Raw genomic sequence first — 16,055 nt, forward strand, 5'->3', positions numbered from 1 at the left:
GACGCTAGGGCGCGCATGCGTCCATCAAAGTATCTAGCATTGCAGCGTTGCACCAAAATCAGGTGCTTCTGGAAAAGGTGTCGCAATGTTGAAGGCTGCTCTTTCGGGGGCCTTTTTGTCATTTTGCCTCATTTGAAGCTTGGATGCTCTTTTTGGCTCCTAATTGTTCCAAATAACCCCGAAAAATTTGTATGAAGGAACTCTAAAACTAGAGGACTACTGAGCGGAAGCAGATGGTTCCAAACTCCATTGTGAAAGAACATAAACATTTACAATCAAATAAAAACAATGATGCATTAAAGACTAAATTACAACATGCTTAAATTAGTATTCATTGATGGGATACACAAGTAAGCAACGGAAGCAAACAGAATCAATAAGCACTCAATTACATTTAATTTGAGTTCAAAAGAATGCTATTACAGAAAATTACAAATGGGTTTCCAGTTTCACATACCTTTGATGAATCCTCCCTAATTCAAGTTGCTCTTCATGTTGATTCAACTTCAAATTGATAATGAACCACCAAGAGACCTTCTCTATTATTCTCAGCCTTGAATTTGAGTGGTGGAACTCTAATTTAAGTGAATTTGTGAGGTGAATGCTATGGGTTTCTAAGAGGAAGAAGATGAACTTTGAAAAAAACTATTTTCCAGCACTTTATTCACCTTTAATCTATCAAACTTAAAAGTGTTTTTATCCTACATCTACATGCAGGCACCATTAAACTAACTTAAAGCCAGCAGCTACTTCATCAAGAAGTGGGGAAAATGTGTCAATTTGGTGGAGGAACACCTCCTCCTTGGTGTTTTGTGGGAAAAATCCATTCAAAACCCAATTTTACGATTTCTAATTTCTTTTATTTTAAATTTTAATTGATTCTAAAAATTAACTAAAATTTGATTTAATTAATTGAATTTAAAAGACCAAAATTCAATTTCTCAAATTGAATTTGACATTGAAAATTAATTTTTCTTTTTAATTAATTAGCCATATTTAATTAATTAAGCAATTTAATATCAAATATTAAATTAATCACACACCTAATTTTAAACATGAATCTCATTCATGTAATCAATATTTAAATATTATAAACTCTCCAATTTCATTTAATTTCAATAAATTAAATATTTAATTACATCATATATAATTAACAAACCCTAATTTGAATTTGAACTTATTCAAATTCAAACTCTAAATTCAATTTGAACATTTTCAAATTCATATCATTCCAAATTCACTTAATTTATTGATTCAAGGTGTTCATGTTTTATGAGCTAGTAGAGGAACCTTATGGACTTATAGATCATGAACTCCAACGATTTAAGATTAATTAGCTAAAACTCTTTAGTCCAAATTAATCAGTATTCATTAATTATCAAGTCACATAACTATAGCTCGATAGTTTCACTCTCCTCATTGTAGATATATTTGTGTCCACCTGATATAACCCTAACCAGTAAATCGACCATTCACAGGTTGTTCGTAATAACGGCTGAATCAATATGCTATTTTACCCTCGATATTACGTCTTGGTCCTTAAGTTCTTGCATATCCTCTAATGAACAATTAGTTTATGATCCAATCACTAAACTGGATCCCTCTCGGGCTAATGAGAAGGTGACACCCCTTGTTCAAGACCTAGATTCAGTACTTTAGAGAACAACCTCTCTCATATCCCTAAATCGGGTAGGCGTGAATTTCGTCTTGCACCCTATGTCCCCAGCTATCTACTCGGTCTTATCCCTGAAATGGGAGGCTTATTGAGTTGGCGCTGTTGAGCCAACCCTCACTTATGCAAATCTAAGGATGATCCCGAATAAACAAAAGTTTATAGTTAGCTCAGGATTAAGATCGAGTTACCTAGGTCTTCTAAGTGAAATAGTCAATCTTAAACAGTAAACAACGTTATAAAATAAGAGTGACTTATTTCTTGGTTCGATCTTATGCAAATTCATTGCATAGGACGCACCCACTCCTCATGTTAATACATGAATGAATTAGGATCACTTCGTTTGTAGCACCTTTATAACAACTTATAACCGCTACAGAGTAGGCCACATCCAATAGTGTTATAAGAATAAGGAATCCAATCTTATTCGTATACTATAGATCATTTTGGTTATATACTCGAACCTGATCCATCTTTATGTCTCTACATAAATTTCAAGTATTTATGTAATAGTCATGGATCTTAGTTTATTGAATTTAGACCTTACGAATACAAGTTAAAAAGTCAATAACAACTTTATTGAAGAAATGTTGAATAACATCTTTATTGATAATAGAATGTGCTTAACTTTACAAACTTCGAGTTTTAGGACACATAATACAACATTCATATATTTTGCTTGCTGTGGATTATGTCTCAAAGTGGGTAGAGGCGATTGCTACTAGGACAAATGATGCTCATGCTGTTCTTAAATTTTTACATAAAAATATTTTCACACGATTTGGCACCCCACGAGCTGTGATTAGTGATGAGAGATCACATTTTTGCAATAAGTTCCTTGAAAAAATGCTTTCTAAATATGGGGTTAAGCATAAGGTATACTTAGCTTATCACCCAAAGATTACATCCTCGTACAAATTGGTGTTTGGAAATGCTTACCATTTTTCTGTTGAGTTAGAGCACCGAGCCTATTGGGCGATTAAGAAACTCAATTTTAACCCTCGGGTAGTTGGAAAGCACATATTGTTGTATCTTAATGAGATGGAGGAGTTTCAGAATCAGGCATATGAGAATGCTAAGCTTTATAAGGAACGAACAATGAGATGACATGATAACTGGATTTTGTCTATAACTTTTCTTCTTGGTCAACGAGTTTTGTTATTTAACTCTCATCTTCAGTTGTTTCTAGGAAAGCTTAGGTCTCGATGATCTGGACTGTTCATAATCAAGTGTGTGACTCATTATGGCGCAGTTGAGTTGCATGGCAAAGATCGAACAACATTCAAGGTCAATGCCCATAGGTTGAAACATTATTGTGGAAAGGAGTGATCAGTTGGTCCTATCTAGCTAAAGACGTTAAACTAAGCGCTTCTTGGGAGGCAACCCAAGTGTTTTAGTTGTTATTTCATTTGTTATTTGGTTGTTTTTTTTTTTTAGGAGAAAGAGCTATCTCATGGTTATTTTCTTTGATCCCAAGGATTGTGATGATGCCCATGTACTTTCAAGCACCAGTCCGACATCCAGATTCGTGGATCCCCACTCATGCCCAAGCTTGTGTCACTCATCTGTTGTGCGGTTGCTTTGTTTGTCATGCATTGGGGACAATGCATCTTTATAAGTTTGGGGTGGGGGTGTACTATGTGCTTGGTACTTGTGCTAGTATGCATGTTTGTTTGAGTTGAATGTTTTATGCATGTTAAGATGTTGATTTTGAGGTTTATGAAAAAAAAATTGTGAAATATTTTTTGAAAAATAGTTAATTTTGGTTAGGAAGAATGTATTGACTGATTGAATGTGTTCTTTGGTTACTTGTTCTTATGATGATGGTTGTTGAGTAACTCTTGATGTATGCCATGCTTTGAAATAGAAATAAGATAATATAGCCCTATCTTGAGTTTTCTTTGTTCTAAATCCCTTTTTTATCCTTTGTTTATTCTGAGCACGAACCACTTTAATTTAGAACCTTTAACTGAACAAGGAATTAATTTAAGTCAATTTGGTTTTCATCTCGAAAGGCCTCCCTAGTTAGAGAATGTCTTGCATGATGGTTTATAATGTTAGACTAAGAGGAGAAGAAAATAATATTATGATTGCCCTTTTAAAAAAAAATGATTGTATACACATGCATATAAGAGAATATCTTTTTATTGTTTAAACTTGTAATGTGTATGCATGGATGGGGTAAAAAAAATTGTCTTTGTTGTGATAAATTAGGACACCTAGGAATTGACTAGGTATGGTTCCTTGTAGTGGATGTGTGAAAGTAGTTCCCCTAGGTAAAATGATGCAAGTTTAGGGCCCTTTTATTGTTAAGAAAAAAAAATGATGAAAAAGACAAGGCACCTTAGTAGACATAATACTTTCTTGATTGTGTCAGTGCTTTTGATTGGTACTTGAGCCAGATTAAGCAGAAAACTGATGAAACTTGATTAAATCTTAAGTTAGTTAATGAGTTTTGAATTAAAAGAGGGGACACACACACACAAAGGGGATAAAAAGTTTTGGCTTTAGAAACTCTCAATAATTAAGATGTATATGAATTTTTCTATGGAAGAGTGTTGCATGTGTTGAGAAGCTAATGAAACTGGAGTAAGAGGATATATGCCTAGGACCTTAGTATTTCAATATTTTTATTCTTCCTATTTTGTGTTTCTTTCCTTTTTTCTTTTGCTTGGGACTAGCAAAGTTTTAAGTTTGGGATGGTAAAAGCACTTAAGTGCTTTTATTGCTTTCAATTTTAGAACTATTATTTCTAGTTTTATATGGTTTGATGTGGTTTATTAAGTGCATTTAGGAAACTAAGCATTAGGAACACTTTGGGCGAAAATGATCAAAACCCGGGTTAAAAGTTCAAATTTGAGTATCTACGAGTCAATTACGGAATTAGGAAGGAACCAAGGACCAAAAGTAAAGAAAATAGGCCAAATTTGGAAGACAATTCGGGGAAGCCAGCGTTGCAATGCTGCCTCCCTATCACTGTAGACCCAAGAGCATAAAACAGGGCAACATTGCAACGTGCCTTGTAGCATTGTGGTGCTATGGATGGCATGCATGTTTCGCAATGACGCTTGCGTTGCGACGTTGACCTATAGTGTTGCAATGTTGTGATGCTTTTATAGATAGATGAGTGCACCATCAGAAAAGAGGAGAAGAGAAAAATTACAAGAGAGAGCTTAAGCATTCAATAGAGAATTGAACCGAGAGCCTTTTAGAGAGACTTTTGGAGCATTTTTTTGGACAGAACATGACTAGAAGATCAATCTGAATGTCAATCTTTATTGGAGATCAATCTAGGATTCGTTAGCGAAAGTCAATAAGATAGTGATTGGGATTCGGTTACAATGATGGGAGATTGTTTCTTTATATCTTTACATTATTTTGTTGCCATGAAATACTTTTGTTTAGGAATTGATATTTTTTAAATCATGTGTAGCTAAACTTTAAATTCTAGTGTGTTGTTAGATTTTCGGGTTGTTTCAATAGATGTTTGACATTGTGATTAATTAATTATCTCATAGTTTCTATATTATTTGTGCTTCATGTTTTTGGTTAACTGGCCATTAATTGATCGATCTGGGGCTAATTAAATTTCTTGAGAAAGAGTTTAATTTGTTGGGCCTAATAATTTAGATTGTTATTTGAGATTCCATGATAATGAATTAAGAATAATAAGGGGTGCAATTGAAAGGTTTTAATACAACACTAGTTTAAACAATATAAGAGATTCAGGTTGATTAACTAGGGGTAGAATGGAATGAGCTAATTGAGAAAGGATTTCTTGATTTTAGAACTTCTAGCATCAAGCTATCGTTATTAATCAATCGCATGTAAAATCCATTGTACACCCTTAATGAAACAACACCCTGGACTTGTTCTCCTCTGATTTTTCTTTTGTGTTCAGTTGTTACTTGTGTTTTATTATTGCTAAAAAATCATCTTTTGGTTGCCTAAATAAAATTGACGAGAAAGTACAATAGCTAAGCTTTGGATAAATTGTTCACGTCAGTCTCTGAGGAGGATACCCAATTTAATTGGGATTTTACTTTGGTACGTACGCTTGCAACACACACCATCAGGTGCTACTCTGCTTAAGGAGCTCTGAGGTTTTTTTGTCGAGCTCACCACCACTTAGGTGCCACGGCGTTGCGGATCAATGGGATTTTTGTAATTTCCATGTCTTTTGCTCGATTGATGCTTTGAGCTCCAATTTAGCTCATTTTAATCTCGTTTATACTCCAAATGACAATTTTACGCTCTAAGGTTGATTTACCTATAAAAAATAGCATATTAACATGTAAAATCCATATAATGAATCTATATTAAACTAAGGAAAATAGCACTTTTAAGGTGCTATCGCTAGCCTTCGTTCTTCTTTTCGTCGTTTTCATCAAATTTATTCTTTTCTGTAGTTGTTGGTCACTTCTTCCTTAGACTTGACACTCATTGATCTTTTCTCTAGGCTATGTTCTTTTTCTTTAGGCATCTTTGGTCCTTGATACTCTAGTATGCTTCTAAATGTTACAACCTTCCACTACTCCTTTCTACTCTGTTTCGGAGCTTCTTTGCTATTGGGCAAGGTCCTTAAAGATTTGTTCTGGATTTCCTTGGACATTAGAAGTTCGATATGAATCTAATCCATGCTCTATCGACAAACTTAGATGGAGATTGCCTAAAGGTTATGATGTCGCCACTAAATTTAGGAATTTTTGTCAGCGGAAAATATTTTCCTAGAAATTTATTCACAAGGTCATCCTATGTGGTGATCGAGTTGGGAGGTAAGGAGTCAAGCCATACTTCAGCGTCTCCCTACAAAGAATAGAGAAATAATTTAAGTCTTAGTGCATCTTCAGAAACATCATTAACTTCGAAAGAGCAACAGATTCTTATAAATGATTTTAGATGTTTATGGGGATCTTCATTAGGTAGCCCGATGAGTTGACCAAATGAGTTCAACATTTGAAACATAAGAAGTTTTATTCCCAATGTGGGCATATCAATTAGTGGATCTAGAATGCCAGTGTAAGGTTTGAAATGTATAAGTTGCATAGTCTATGATGGCTCTATCTCTATCTTCTACTATGAAGATATAATCTTGGGGGTTCGTAGCTGGCTGTAGCTAAGGTTGAGGTGGTGGATGTTGGTTTTCATTTTGGTGTACCCCGTTCATGGGAGGAATTGAAGGATCATCTATAGAAGGGTGGTTCATTTGAATTTACTGCACGAATGTGGCCTCAGAAGACTCTCTTGTGCGTTGAACTCCTTCTACGCCCGACGTTTGTGCCTTTGTTCTTGTCTCCATTAGCGAAAGGTCCTTTCTATTTTAGAAACTGGTTGAAAAAGGCACGGTCTTCTTCTCATGAACCAACTCCTCCTTTTAAATTAAATAGCGACGAAGAGTTAAATTTTTTCTGAAACGGCATCAATGCAGTCACATTATTCAATCACAATCAACAATAACTAAAAATTCTACTAATCCCTGGCAACGACGCCAAATACTTGATTGACCAAATGTATGGGTGGAAAAAAGCTATGGGTAAATGAGGTCTCATGCAAGCATACACTATCGATGAAGTAATAAATTTGAAGTATTCCAAGTGTCGAATCCCACAAGACTAGATCAATTTTTAATTTGATTATGACTATGGACCAATGTAACCAAGGTGACCAATGAAAAGTTATATTGTGGTAGATGAGAAAAAAACTTTAAAATAGTAAACAATGGTGATCGAACAGGGATAAACAATGTTTTAACCTTTCGAATGTTATGCCTTAAGTAATATGGCTGCATCACACAGGGACAGTGAGTTACACATGAACAAAAATCTACTCCTATTTGGTCTTGTGTCAAGTTCCTTTAGGAGGTCTAAGCAGCTAATGCTTAATGTTTCCATGGTTAGCTGGATCTTAGGTTAGTTGAATTTAGTTTCTTTATCCTATGGTGTCCCTTATATCTAAGAGGACGTGACAGTCATATTTCTAGGTTTGAACTCCCATATTCCTTTGTAACATCCATTTACACCCTAACCTTATTAGCATTAGAGCTCCATTAGATTGTTAAATAAAGTGGTAAGTTTAACTTACTAATTTTATCTGTAAATTCAACAAAGAGAATGTGTAAAACAAAGTGGTATGAAATGCAAGACTACTTAAGCCATAACAACCCTAGGGCATCAACATTGCTAAATTCCTAGGAATATTTAGCGCACGACTAGTGATAACATAATGAACTTTATTAATCATAAATCATAGCTACAATATAGAGTTCGATGGTGAAAAGAAAATAAGAAAACTACAAGAAATAAATGAATAATAAATGCTAGATAATACAACTCAAGAGGTTTTGGGATAAGTCCTTGAAAATCGCAACCACCATTGACTAGGTTGAATTATGAAAAATTAGAGCTCAGTGATGCAGTCATAGAGAATTTTGTGATGTGGCCATATTGGACAAAAATCTTCAGTTCCGTCAAATTCACCTGCCAAAGTCCACAAAATCACCTCAAAGTCAATAAATGACATCTTTTAAGATCACTCAGACCCTTATAAGTTCATTTTAACTAATTTAGACTAAATTTAAGGGAAAAGACATGCAAGAGTCCACTTTTCTAAGTAAAAGTATGCAAATAAAGGTCTGAAAACATGCATTTCATGACATGTATCAGAGCTCTCCTTTTGATTTGCACGAGTAAGAGTAGCCTGAATCACCGACTCAATATGCCTACCATTTTGGGAATTAATCAAATAGGGAGTTAGGAACATAACTTCACAAGATATAATAAACTCCTTCCGATATAGGGTATGTAGATGAGTAGTTCCTTAAGTGTTGACTCCGAAACTTGAACAATGGACCCCACCCTGTCACTAGTTTGAGAGGAAATTAGTTTATAGTCGGACTATAAAAAAAAGGTTTCATTGGAGGATTAGTGGTACATAAGGAAAAAAGGTAATTATAGGGGTAAAATGGACATTTGATCCAACTGTATTTACGAACAACTCGTGAAGGATCGACTTGTTCATATTGATTATATCCATGGACACCACTTGTCTTATAGTGCATAAGAGTTTAACTATGGATCTATAGTGGTTTGCCCTATAGTTAATGAAAGAAGGCCAATTAATTAATGAGTTTTGTTAATTAATCGTGAAATATCATTGGACCTTATAATTTTAGGTCCATAAGGTCCCGTTGTTGGCTCACCACGGATGAACAAAGATCAAATATGTTCAAAGAAAATTTGAAACGTTCAAATTTTATGAGGAAAAGTATTCATTGTGTTGGATACAATTAAGACACGTGTTGGATACAATTAAGACATGTTTTATTATAAAGTTTATTTAAATGAGTTCCAATTATAACTATATAATATAGAGAATAGTAGTAATTAAGGAGATAGAAGTAACTATTGGGGTAAAACGGACTTTTGACCTAGTTGCAATTATGAACAACGCATAAAGGATCGACTTATTAACGCATTGTCATCTATTTAGTCCAATGTAAATATGAATACTAATAATTAATATCCATAACTTAGTTTAAAGTAAAAATAACTTAATTATTAATCTAAATAAATTCTATAATCTTAATGAGTTGTAGAAATATATGTTGATATCGAAGTTTTATCAATATATCTATAAAATTGAGATTTCGATATCAATATCGACATTGTTATTTTAATCCTTAATAGAAGAGAGTTACCTCATTTAAAAGAGGTCACAATCAATAAAATAAATAGACTTAGACAAACATTGAACATATATAAATGTATCTTCGATCAAGAATTTAAAAGTTTAAATAATCTATCGGCCGAAACACATATCATTCAACTTATTACAAAATTGAAAACTCTTAAGTTAAATCATGGTTGTTGTTTGGCATAAAAGCACAAACAACAACGCAAAGGCACCTGATTTGTATATGGTAGAGAAAGGAAGTCCATAAGATCTTCCTTTACCAAACATAAACATTCCTTTTAAAAATGGCCAAAAGCATAAAACTAACCATACACTACAAATCACCTCAAGCACTGAGCTTCCTGATCTCTTGGGCGGCCTTATGAAGCTCATAAGTAAAGCAATAAGTTGGAGTAACAAAATGGTCGTCCCCGGCACAAACATTGGAGACTCATCGAATGTGAAATGTCCCAAATCAGCCTCACAACCTGTCTCTTTCTTTGTTACTTCGAATACAGTTTCTCTTACACCCAAAAGTTTTAGAACCACATTCCACACTCCAAATAACCATGCACACATTGTGTTTACTCTTCCCATTCTTTGGTTATTCCACCAAGCTCTTATTGATTGACCTGTTTCTTTGTATTGTAACAACTGTTGAGAGTTATAAATGATGAAGAGAGAAATTGGGATCAAGATTGCTCTCTCTTCCACCTGCATATATGCAATCGCAACATATAACTAAATCAACCAAATACTTTAACCCTCCTAATTTATGGGTGGAAGGTTTTTAGAAAAAACGATATTATAAGAGATTTACTTACATGTCAACGGATGATGAAAAAATCTCACAATCTTTATTGAACATATGGGTTACTCTTGTAATTGTTAATTAGTTTTACGTGGACCCATGTTTAACTTATGTAATAAAATCATCATCCGACCATTCTGCTTTCAATATCTATGAATTAATATATTCCATATATATTATTAAGCTCTCGTTTGATAACTATTTATGCCACGTTTAATAATCTTTTGGATTTTTGTTTTAGAAATGTAAAAATTAAGCATATAAGCACTACTTTCACGATAAGTTTATGGGTTTTGTTATCTATACTTTCAACTAATGTTTTAAAAAATATAATGGTTTGTACTTCATGTTTCAAGAAACCATGACACATAATGGTTTGTAAAAAGTGAGTAAAAATTAAGAGTTTACTCACTTTCTACTTCATGTTTCAAGAAACCATGGCACATAGAAAGATAATAATGGTTTGTACTTACAGTAGGGAAGAAAGAGGAGTCAGTGATGAGACAATAGGGTGGAAGTAATGCATAAGAAAGCTCTGGAATGGAACGAAGGCCCCAAGTGAGAATCCACAAGTAGGCTGCACATTGCTTCCATTGGAGTTTCCCAAAGAGAGTAGCAAAAATAGGGCAATGTTTGCTGAATAAAACTTGGAGTAAGCCAGAGGCCCATCGCTTCTGTTGAGTTAATGAAGCAACAAGTTGTGAAGGCGCACATCCTAAGAATGCTGGAGGATCTAATGCAATGTAAATTGATCTCCACCCTCTCTTTTGAATCACTAAGCCTGTTAGTACATCTTCAGTTGTAGATCCATACATCCACCCTATCTGAGATTCAATCAAACACACATTTTTAATTTGTAATTTGAATACAAATAGTAGGATCCATCACTCGATAATTTTTACCTAAAACCTCATTTTCTAATCATTTATTTAGCATTATTCAATTTGTAATTTGAATACAAAAGGTTATTTCATTTTTATTGTTTTATTTTCTACTCTCTGAAAGTATGTTTTCAACTTTGTTATTGTTTTTTAAATTTTACTAAAAAAAAATTTCAAATACTTATTCAAAAAATGTTGATCTCATTAAAAACATGGATAATCGTTTTAAATGGTAAAATTGCTGAAAATTATTTTCAGGTATAACAAAATGTCATTATCTATCTGTGATAGATCGCATAGACATTTATAAGTAGACGCTAGGCCACGATATACTTCTATCAATATCTATCGTAGTCTATCATTAATAAATAGTGATATTTTATCATATTCATAAATAAATACATTTATTTTCTTTTATTTGAAAATAACCTGAAAAGATTTATTCAAACATAACCATAATAATAGGGAGTCAAAAAGAAACCTTGGAACCCCAAGTAGTGCCGATCTCATAGCCACATGAAGCCACTTGGTTGGCAGCTTCAAGATTATTGCTCAAAGGGCCTTTTGGAAGATGGCCACATGTGGTTTCTTCAAAAGCATAAATTGCTGACTTTCCAAAAGTTTTTGAATATCCAAATGATTTCATTATTTCTTGTTCCGAAGCTTTTCCTACAAGAGGATTAAAAACAATATTTTTTTCATAAGATTGAATTAAGATTAACATTATATAAATTAAAACTGAACTATGCAAAAGTTACCGTCCATAAAATGTGTAGTGTGGTGAGGAAATTGGCCATATATGACTTTTCGTCTATGGAAACACCCAGTCCCGCAGTAGAATGGTCCTTGAAGTCCCATGATCCCACGTGCGAAGTACTACAAAATATATACTACACACATTATTACTCCAGCTAATTTGAATATAGCTAAATTGGTTCAAGTATATATTCTTAACCAACAAGTCAAAGTTTGTTCTAATCTCCTATCCCACATGTTATTAAACTAAAAATTAATATATAGAAACTAACAGAAAGGGTGGTGTAACTTGATATATTTATGAAAGTTCGAAGTTTAATTTAATACAATTTAAGTTTATTATTTAAATTGATATAATAAATGATTAAAGGGTGTAAATTGAAAATGTCTTCAAATAATATAAAGGATAAATTATTAGTTTACTAATTTAGTGAATAATTGGATATAAAGTACGAGTTTCACTTTTCCAAAGTTGATGAGTTCAATCCTAACCACTTGTCATGATTTTTGAAATCGAATACAAAAAAAGATTAATAAATAATAAGAAAAATAATGGTGAAAACTGGAGATTCAAACTCTCCTTCAGAGTTGTAATAATTGTCTTAATGTGAAAACTGTTTTTTCTTTCTCCAAATTAAATTGTTTTGTCAATAATTTTGAGAAGACATTTTGGTAGAATTCCAAGCGTACATGTATTTATCAAATGAATTTCTTCGTATGAATTCAAATTAATTTAAATTAATTGTTGTTTAAGTTTGTATTTTGTAGTTTTTTTTAGGTTCCATTTTGGTAATTAATTTAGTTTTTTGTTTTTGATTTTTGAAAAATAAGTCTATTTCCTCTTCATTTCCTATATTGATCTTCATTATTCTTAAGTACAAGAGTTTAATTCTTAGCAAAATCTCAAAAAATTTTAAAACTATTTTTTTTAAGTTTTCAAAATATGGTTGGACTTTTGAAATCTTTCATAGGAAGTATATAACAAATCAATAAATTTAGAGGTGAGAGAGGTGTTTTTATGTTTAAAATTTTCAAAAATTAAAAACAGAAAAATTAAGGTCTCGTTTGGTAACCATTTCATTTTTTATTTTTGGTTTTTTAAAATTAAGTCTATTTGCATCCTCATTTCTTACAATGATTTGAATCTTTCTTAAGTAGAAGGGTTGATTATTAGCCAAATTCTAAAAATAAAAACAAAATTTTAAAAGCCACTTTTTTTTTCAAATTTTGGCTTGGTTTTTAAACCATTGATAAAAAGTGATAAAAAGTAGATAACAAAATATAAAATATGGACGTAGAAGTAGAGTGTATAGGCTTAATTTTCAAAAACAAAAATAAAAAACTAAATAAATACAAAACGAGGTCTAAATAGTTACCAAACGAAGCTTTAGTTATTTACACATTGGGTATTAGTTAGCTCAATTTTTTTTTTTCCTTCCAAGTATAACATCTCGATTTCTGTTCCACTAAGCTCATTCTTACTATTAGTTCGCTCAATTGAGCTTCTTAGAGTTTGAATTATAACTGTGATATACTAGATATTCTATTCAAATAAAAAGTGACCGGGAGACTAATTTAATTTTGTAGTATAAATCTTTATTAGTTCATTGTTTAAATTTAGTATTTATTCTTACCCTTGTTTGAACTAAAAAATGTATAAATCAATGTCTATATTTTTGTAAGCAACCATATTCAATGGTATAAAACTTGGTACTCGTTGTCGGGTTTCGACAAATAATAAAATGGGCCCAATTTCTTTAGACTCAATAAGGCTCTTTTTTACCACTTGGTGCAATTCGTGTAACAGCCGAAGAAGTAGTTTGTTTCTTTTTTATTGTTCTTTCACCATTGTTCTCGCAGGTGAGATCTCTCCTTACATTTGTGTTCCATCTTTACTTGATGAATGGTATTCTTATCTACTATTTTTGATGTTCCAGATGACTATGATCTTCTCATTCACAATCACAAATTACTCAGATTTAACGGTAAAAAACAATTCAAGAGTCAAAGGAGGTAGTATGCTGAGGCATAAAATTTTTCTGTCGTTTACCAAATGGTAGCTCAATCGTATAGACGAAGCTTCAAGAACTAAACGATAGTTCAATTATGTAAACGATAGGATAAAGTACTAGACGATTGTGTAGACGATAGTTGAGTGGAGCTAGACGATTGTGTAGATGACAATTGAAGAGCTAAACGATCATATAGATGATTGGACTCGAAGCTAAACAATTGAGTACACGATGCGATAGGAACTACACGATCGTATAAACGATACTTTACTAAATGTTAAACGACCGTAGAGTTAAAAAGAAAGGATACAGGAGTTTAAGTGGTTCGGCCAAAGGCCTACGTCAACTATGCAAATCGGGAGGTCTCTTTTATTACTTCTTCAAAGTTATTACAGAACGAATGCCTTGCTCTCTCGTTTTCTTATTCTCTCTTACATTCATCTTACATTCGTTTTCTTTTTATATGCAGGCGCTATAGTCAACGATGAAGCTCTGGTGGTTACAACACAGAACAGAAAGATGTCAACAACAGTTCAACTACCTGTAACGATGTTTTTCTTGTTTTCGAGTCTTTCTTTAACAATCTCCACCTTTGTAAGCATCTAGAGTACCTTTCCTTCTTTGCTTGTTGAGCTGACTTGAGCTAACCTTTTTCAGGTAACTTGAACCCGAGAAGGCCAAGCATCGACCAAACTTGTTTAATAGAACAGTTTCGGTTAGCATATCAGCTGAATTTTCTGAGGTATGAATTTTCACTACCTCGACTTCCCCTTTCTCAATCTCTTGTTTGATGAAATGATATTTAATATCAATGTGCTTGATTCTGTTGTGAAACAGTTGGTTTTTTTAGATAAGTGGATTGTGCTCTAGTTATCACAATAGATTCTGACCTTTGTTTGTGTTATGTTGAAATCGTTTAGTAAACCTTTTCAGCCATAAACCTTCCTTCACAGCCTTAGATAGTGCGATGAACTCAGCCTCTGTTGTGGAAAGAGCCACAACAGGTTGTAAACTAGCTTTCCAGCTTATCAAATTGTTCCCCCATAGGAAAGCATAGCCTGATAGAGAACGTCTTCTATCTAAATCCCCTGCATAATCTGCATCTACATAACCATAATCTTCCTCATTGGATGGCTCATTCTATCTATATAGGACTCTGGCATCATTGGATGAACATAGATACCTAAGTATCCATTTGACTGCCTCCCAATGTCTTTTACTAGGGTTTTCCATGTACCTACTGACCATACTTGTTCCATAGGACAGGTCTGGTCTGGTAGAAGTCATAAGGTACATCAGTGACCTCACTGCTTGGGAATAGGGAACAACCTTCATATGGTTTAAATTCTTTTCATTTGTACCTTTTGGACTATTTGCTGCTGAAAGCTTGAAATGAGGTGCAAGAGGAGTGCCAACCGATTTAACACTCTCCATTTTAAACCTCTGCAGTATCTTAGAATAATATTCAGACTGACTAACTTGCAATATGCCCTATTTTCCATCTCTTTCAATCTCAATGCTTAGGATCCTTCTTTACTCCCCTAGGTCTTTCATATCAAACTCTCTCTTAAGAAGAATTTTAACTTGCCTCAATTCTTCTTTGGAACTTTTGACCAACTCTTGACCAACAACATGTAATCTACATAAAGAAGTAGATAGACCGGTTCCTTGAAGCTACTAGTGTTTGTGTAGACACACCAATCATATGAGCTTCTCTTGAACCCCATCTTGGTGATCACTTTATCAAACCTCCCATATCAACATCTCGGTGACTGCTTGAGGCCATATATAAACTTATTCAACAAACACACCAAGTCTTCTTCTCCCCTTTTCACATAACCTTGAGGTTGCCTCATATAAGTTTTCTCATTCAACAACCCATGTAGAAAGGCTATCTTTACATCCAATTGATCTAGCTCCAAGTCCTTTTGTACAACTAAGGAAAGTAGTAGCCTAATGGATGTATGCTTCACTATTGGAGAAAACACCTCAGTGTAGTTAATAACTTCGTTTTTAGTGAACCCCTTAGCAACTAACATTGCCTTGAACCTAGATTTTTGCACACCTGGAATCTTTTGTTTAAATTTTTAAATCCACTTACATGAGATAGGTTTGTACTCTTTAGGCAAAGGTACTAGTCTCTAAGTGTCATTTTGGTTGAGGGACTTTAATTCATCATTCATTACCTCAATCCACTGTCTAACATCCAGGTTGTTTGTTTCTTCTTCAAAGCTGGTAGGTTCATTGTTACT

The 16,055-nt window shown here is 33.4% G+C and overlaps 1 protein-coding gene across 2 annotated transcripts in view; it reads right to left on the minus strand.

The window, feature by feature from the left end:
• Positions 1-9,407: 9,407 nt before the first annotated feature.
• The window catches only part of LOC120087625 (cellulose synthase-like protein H1), a 29,286-nt gene continuing 22,638 nt past the window's right edge, over positions 9,408-16,055 (minus strand). For both annotated transcript variants that reach the window (XM_039044460.2, XM_039044461.2), the window contains 4 exons: positions 11,794-11,911; positions 11,517-11,704; positions 10,628-10,978; positions 9,408-10,057 (listed from right to left, as the gene is read on the minus strand). In XM_039044460.2, coding sequence (XP_038900388.1) covers positions 9,524-10,057; positions 10,628-10,978; positions 11,517-11,704; positions 11,794-11,911 — 1,191 coding nt within the window. In that variant the 3' untranslated portion in view covers positions 9,408-9,523. The remainder of the gene's footprint in view (positions 10,058-10,627; positions 10,979-11,516; positions 11,705-11,793; positions 11,912-16,055) is intronic.

The sequence above is a fragment of the Benincasa hispida genome, chromosome 10 (genome assembly GCF_027475165.1).
Source record: "Benincasa hispida cultivar pf3 chromosome 10, pf3_genome.v1.1, whole genome shotgun sequence".
Classification (NCBI taxonomy): Eukaryota; Viridiplantae; Streptophyta; class Magnoliopsida; order Cucurbitales; family Cucurbitaceae; genus Benincasa; species Benincasa hispida.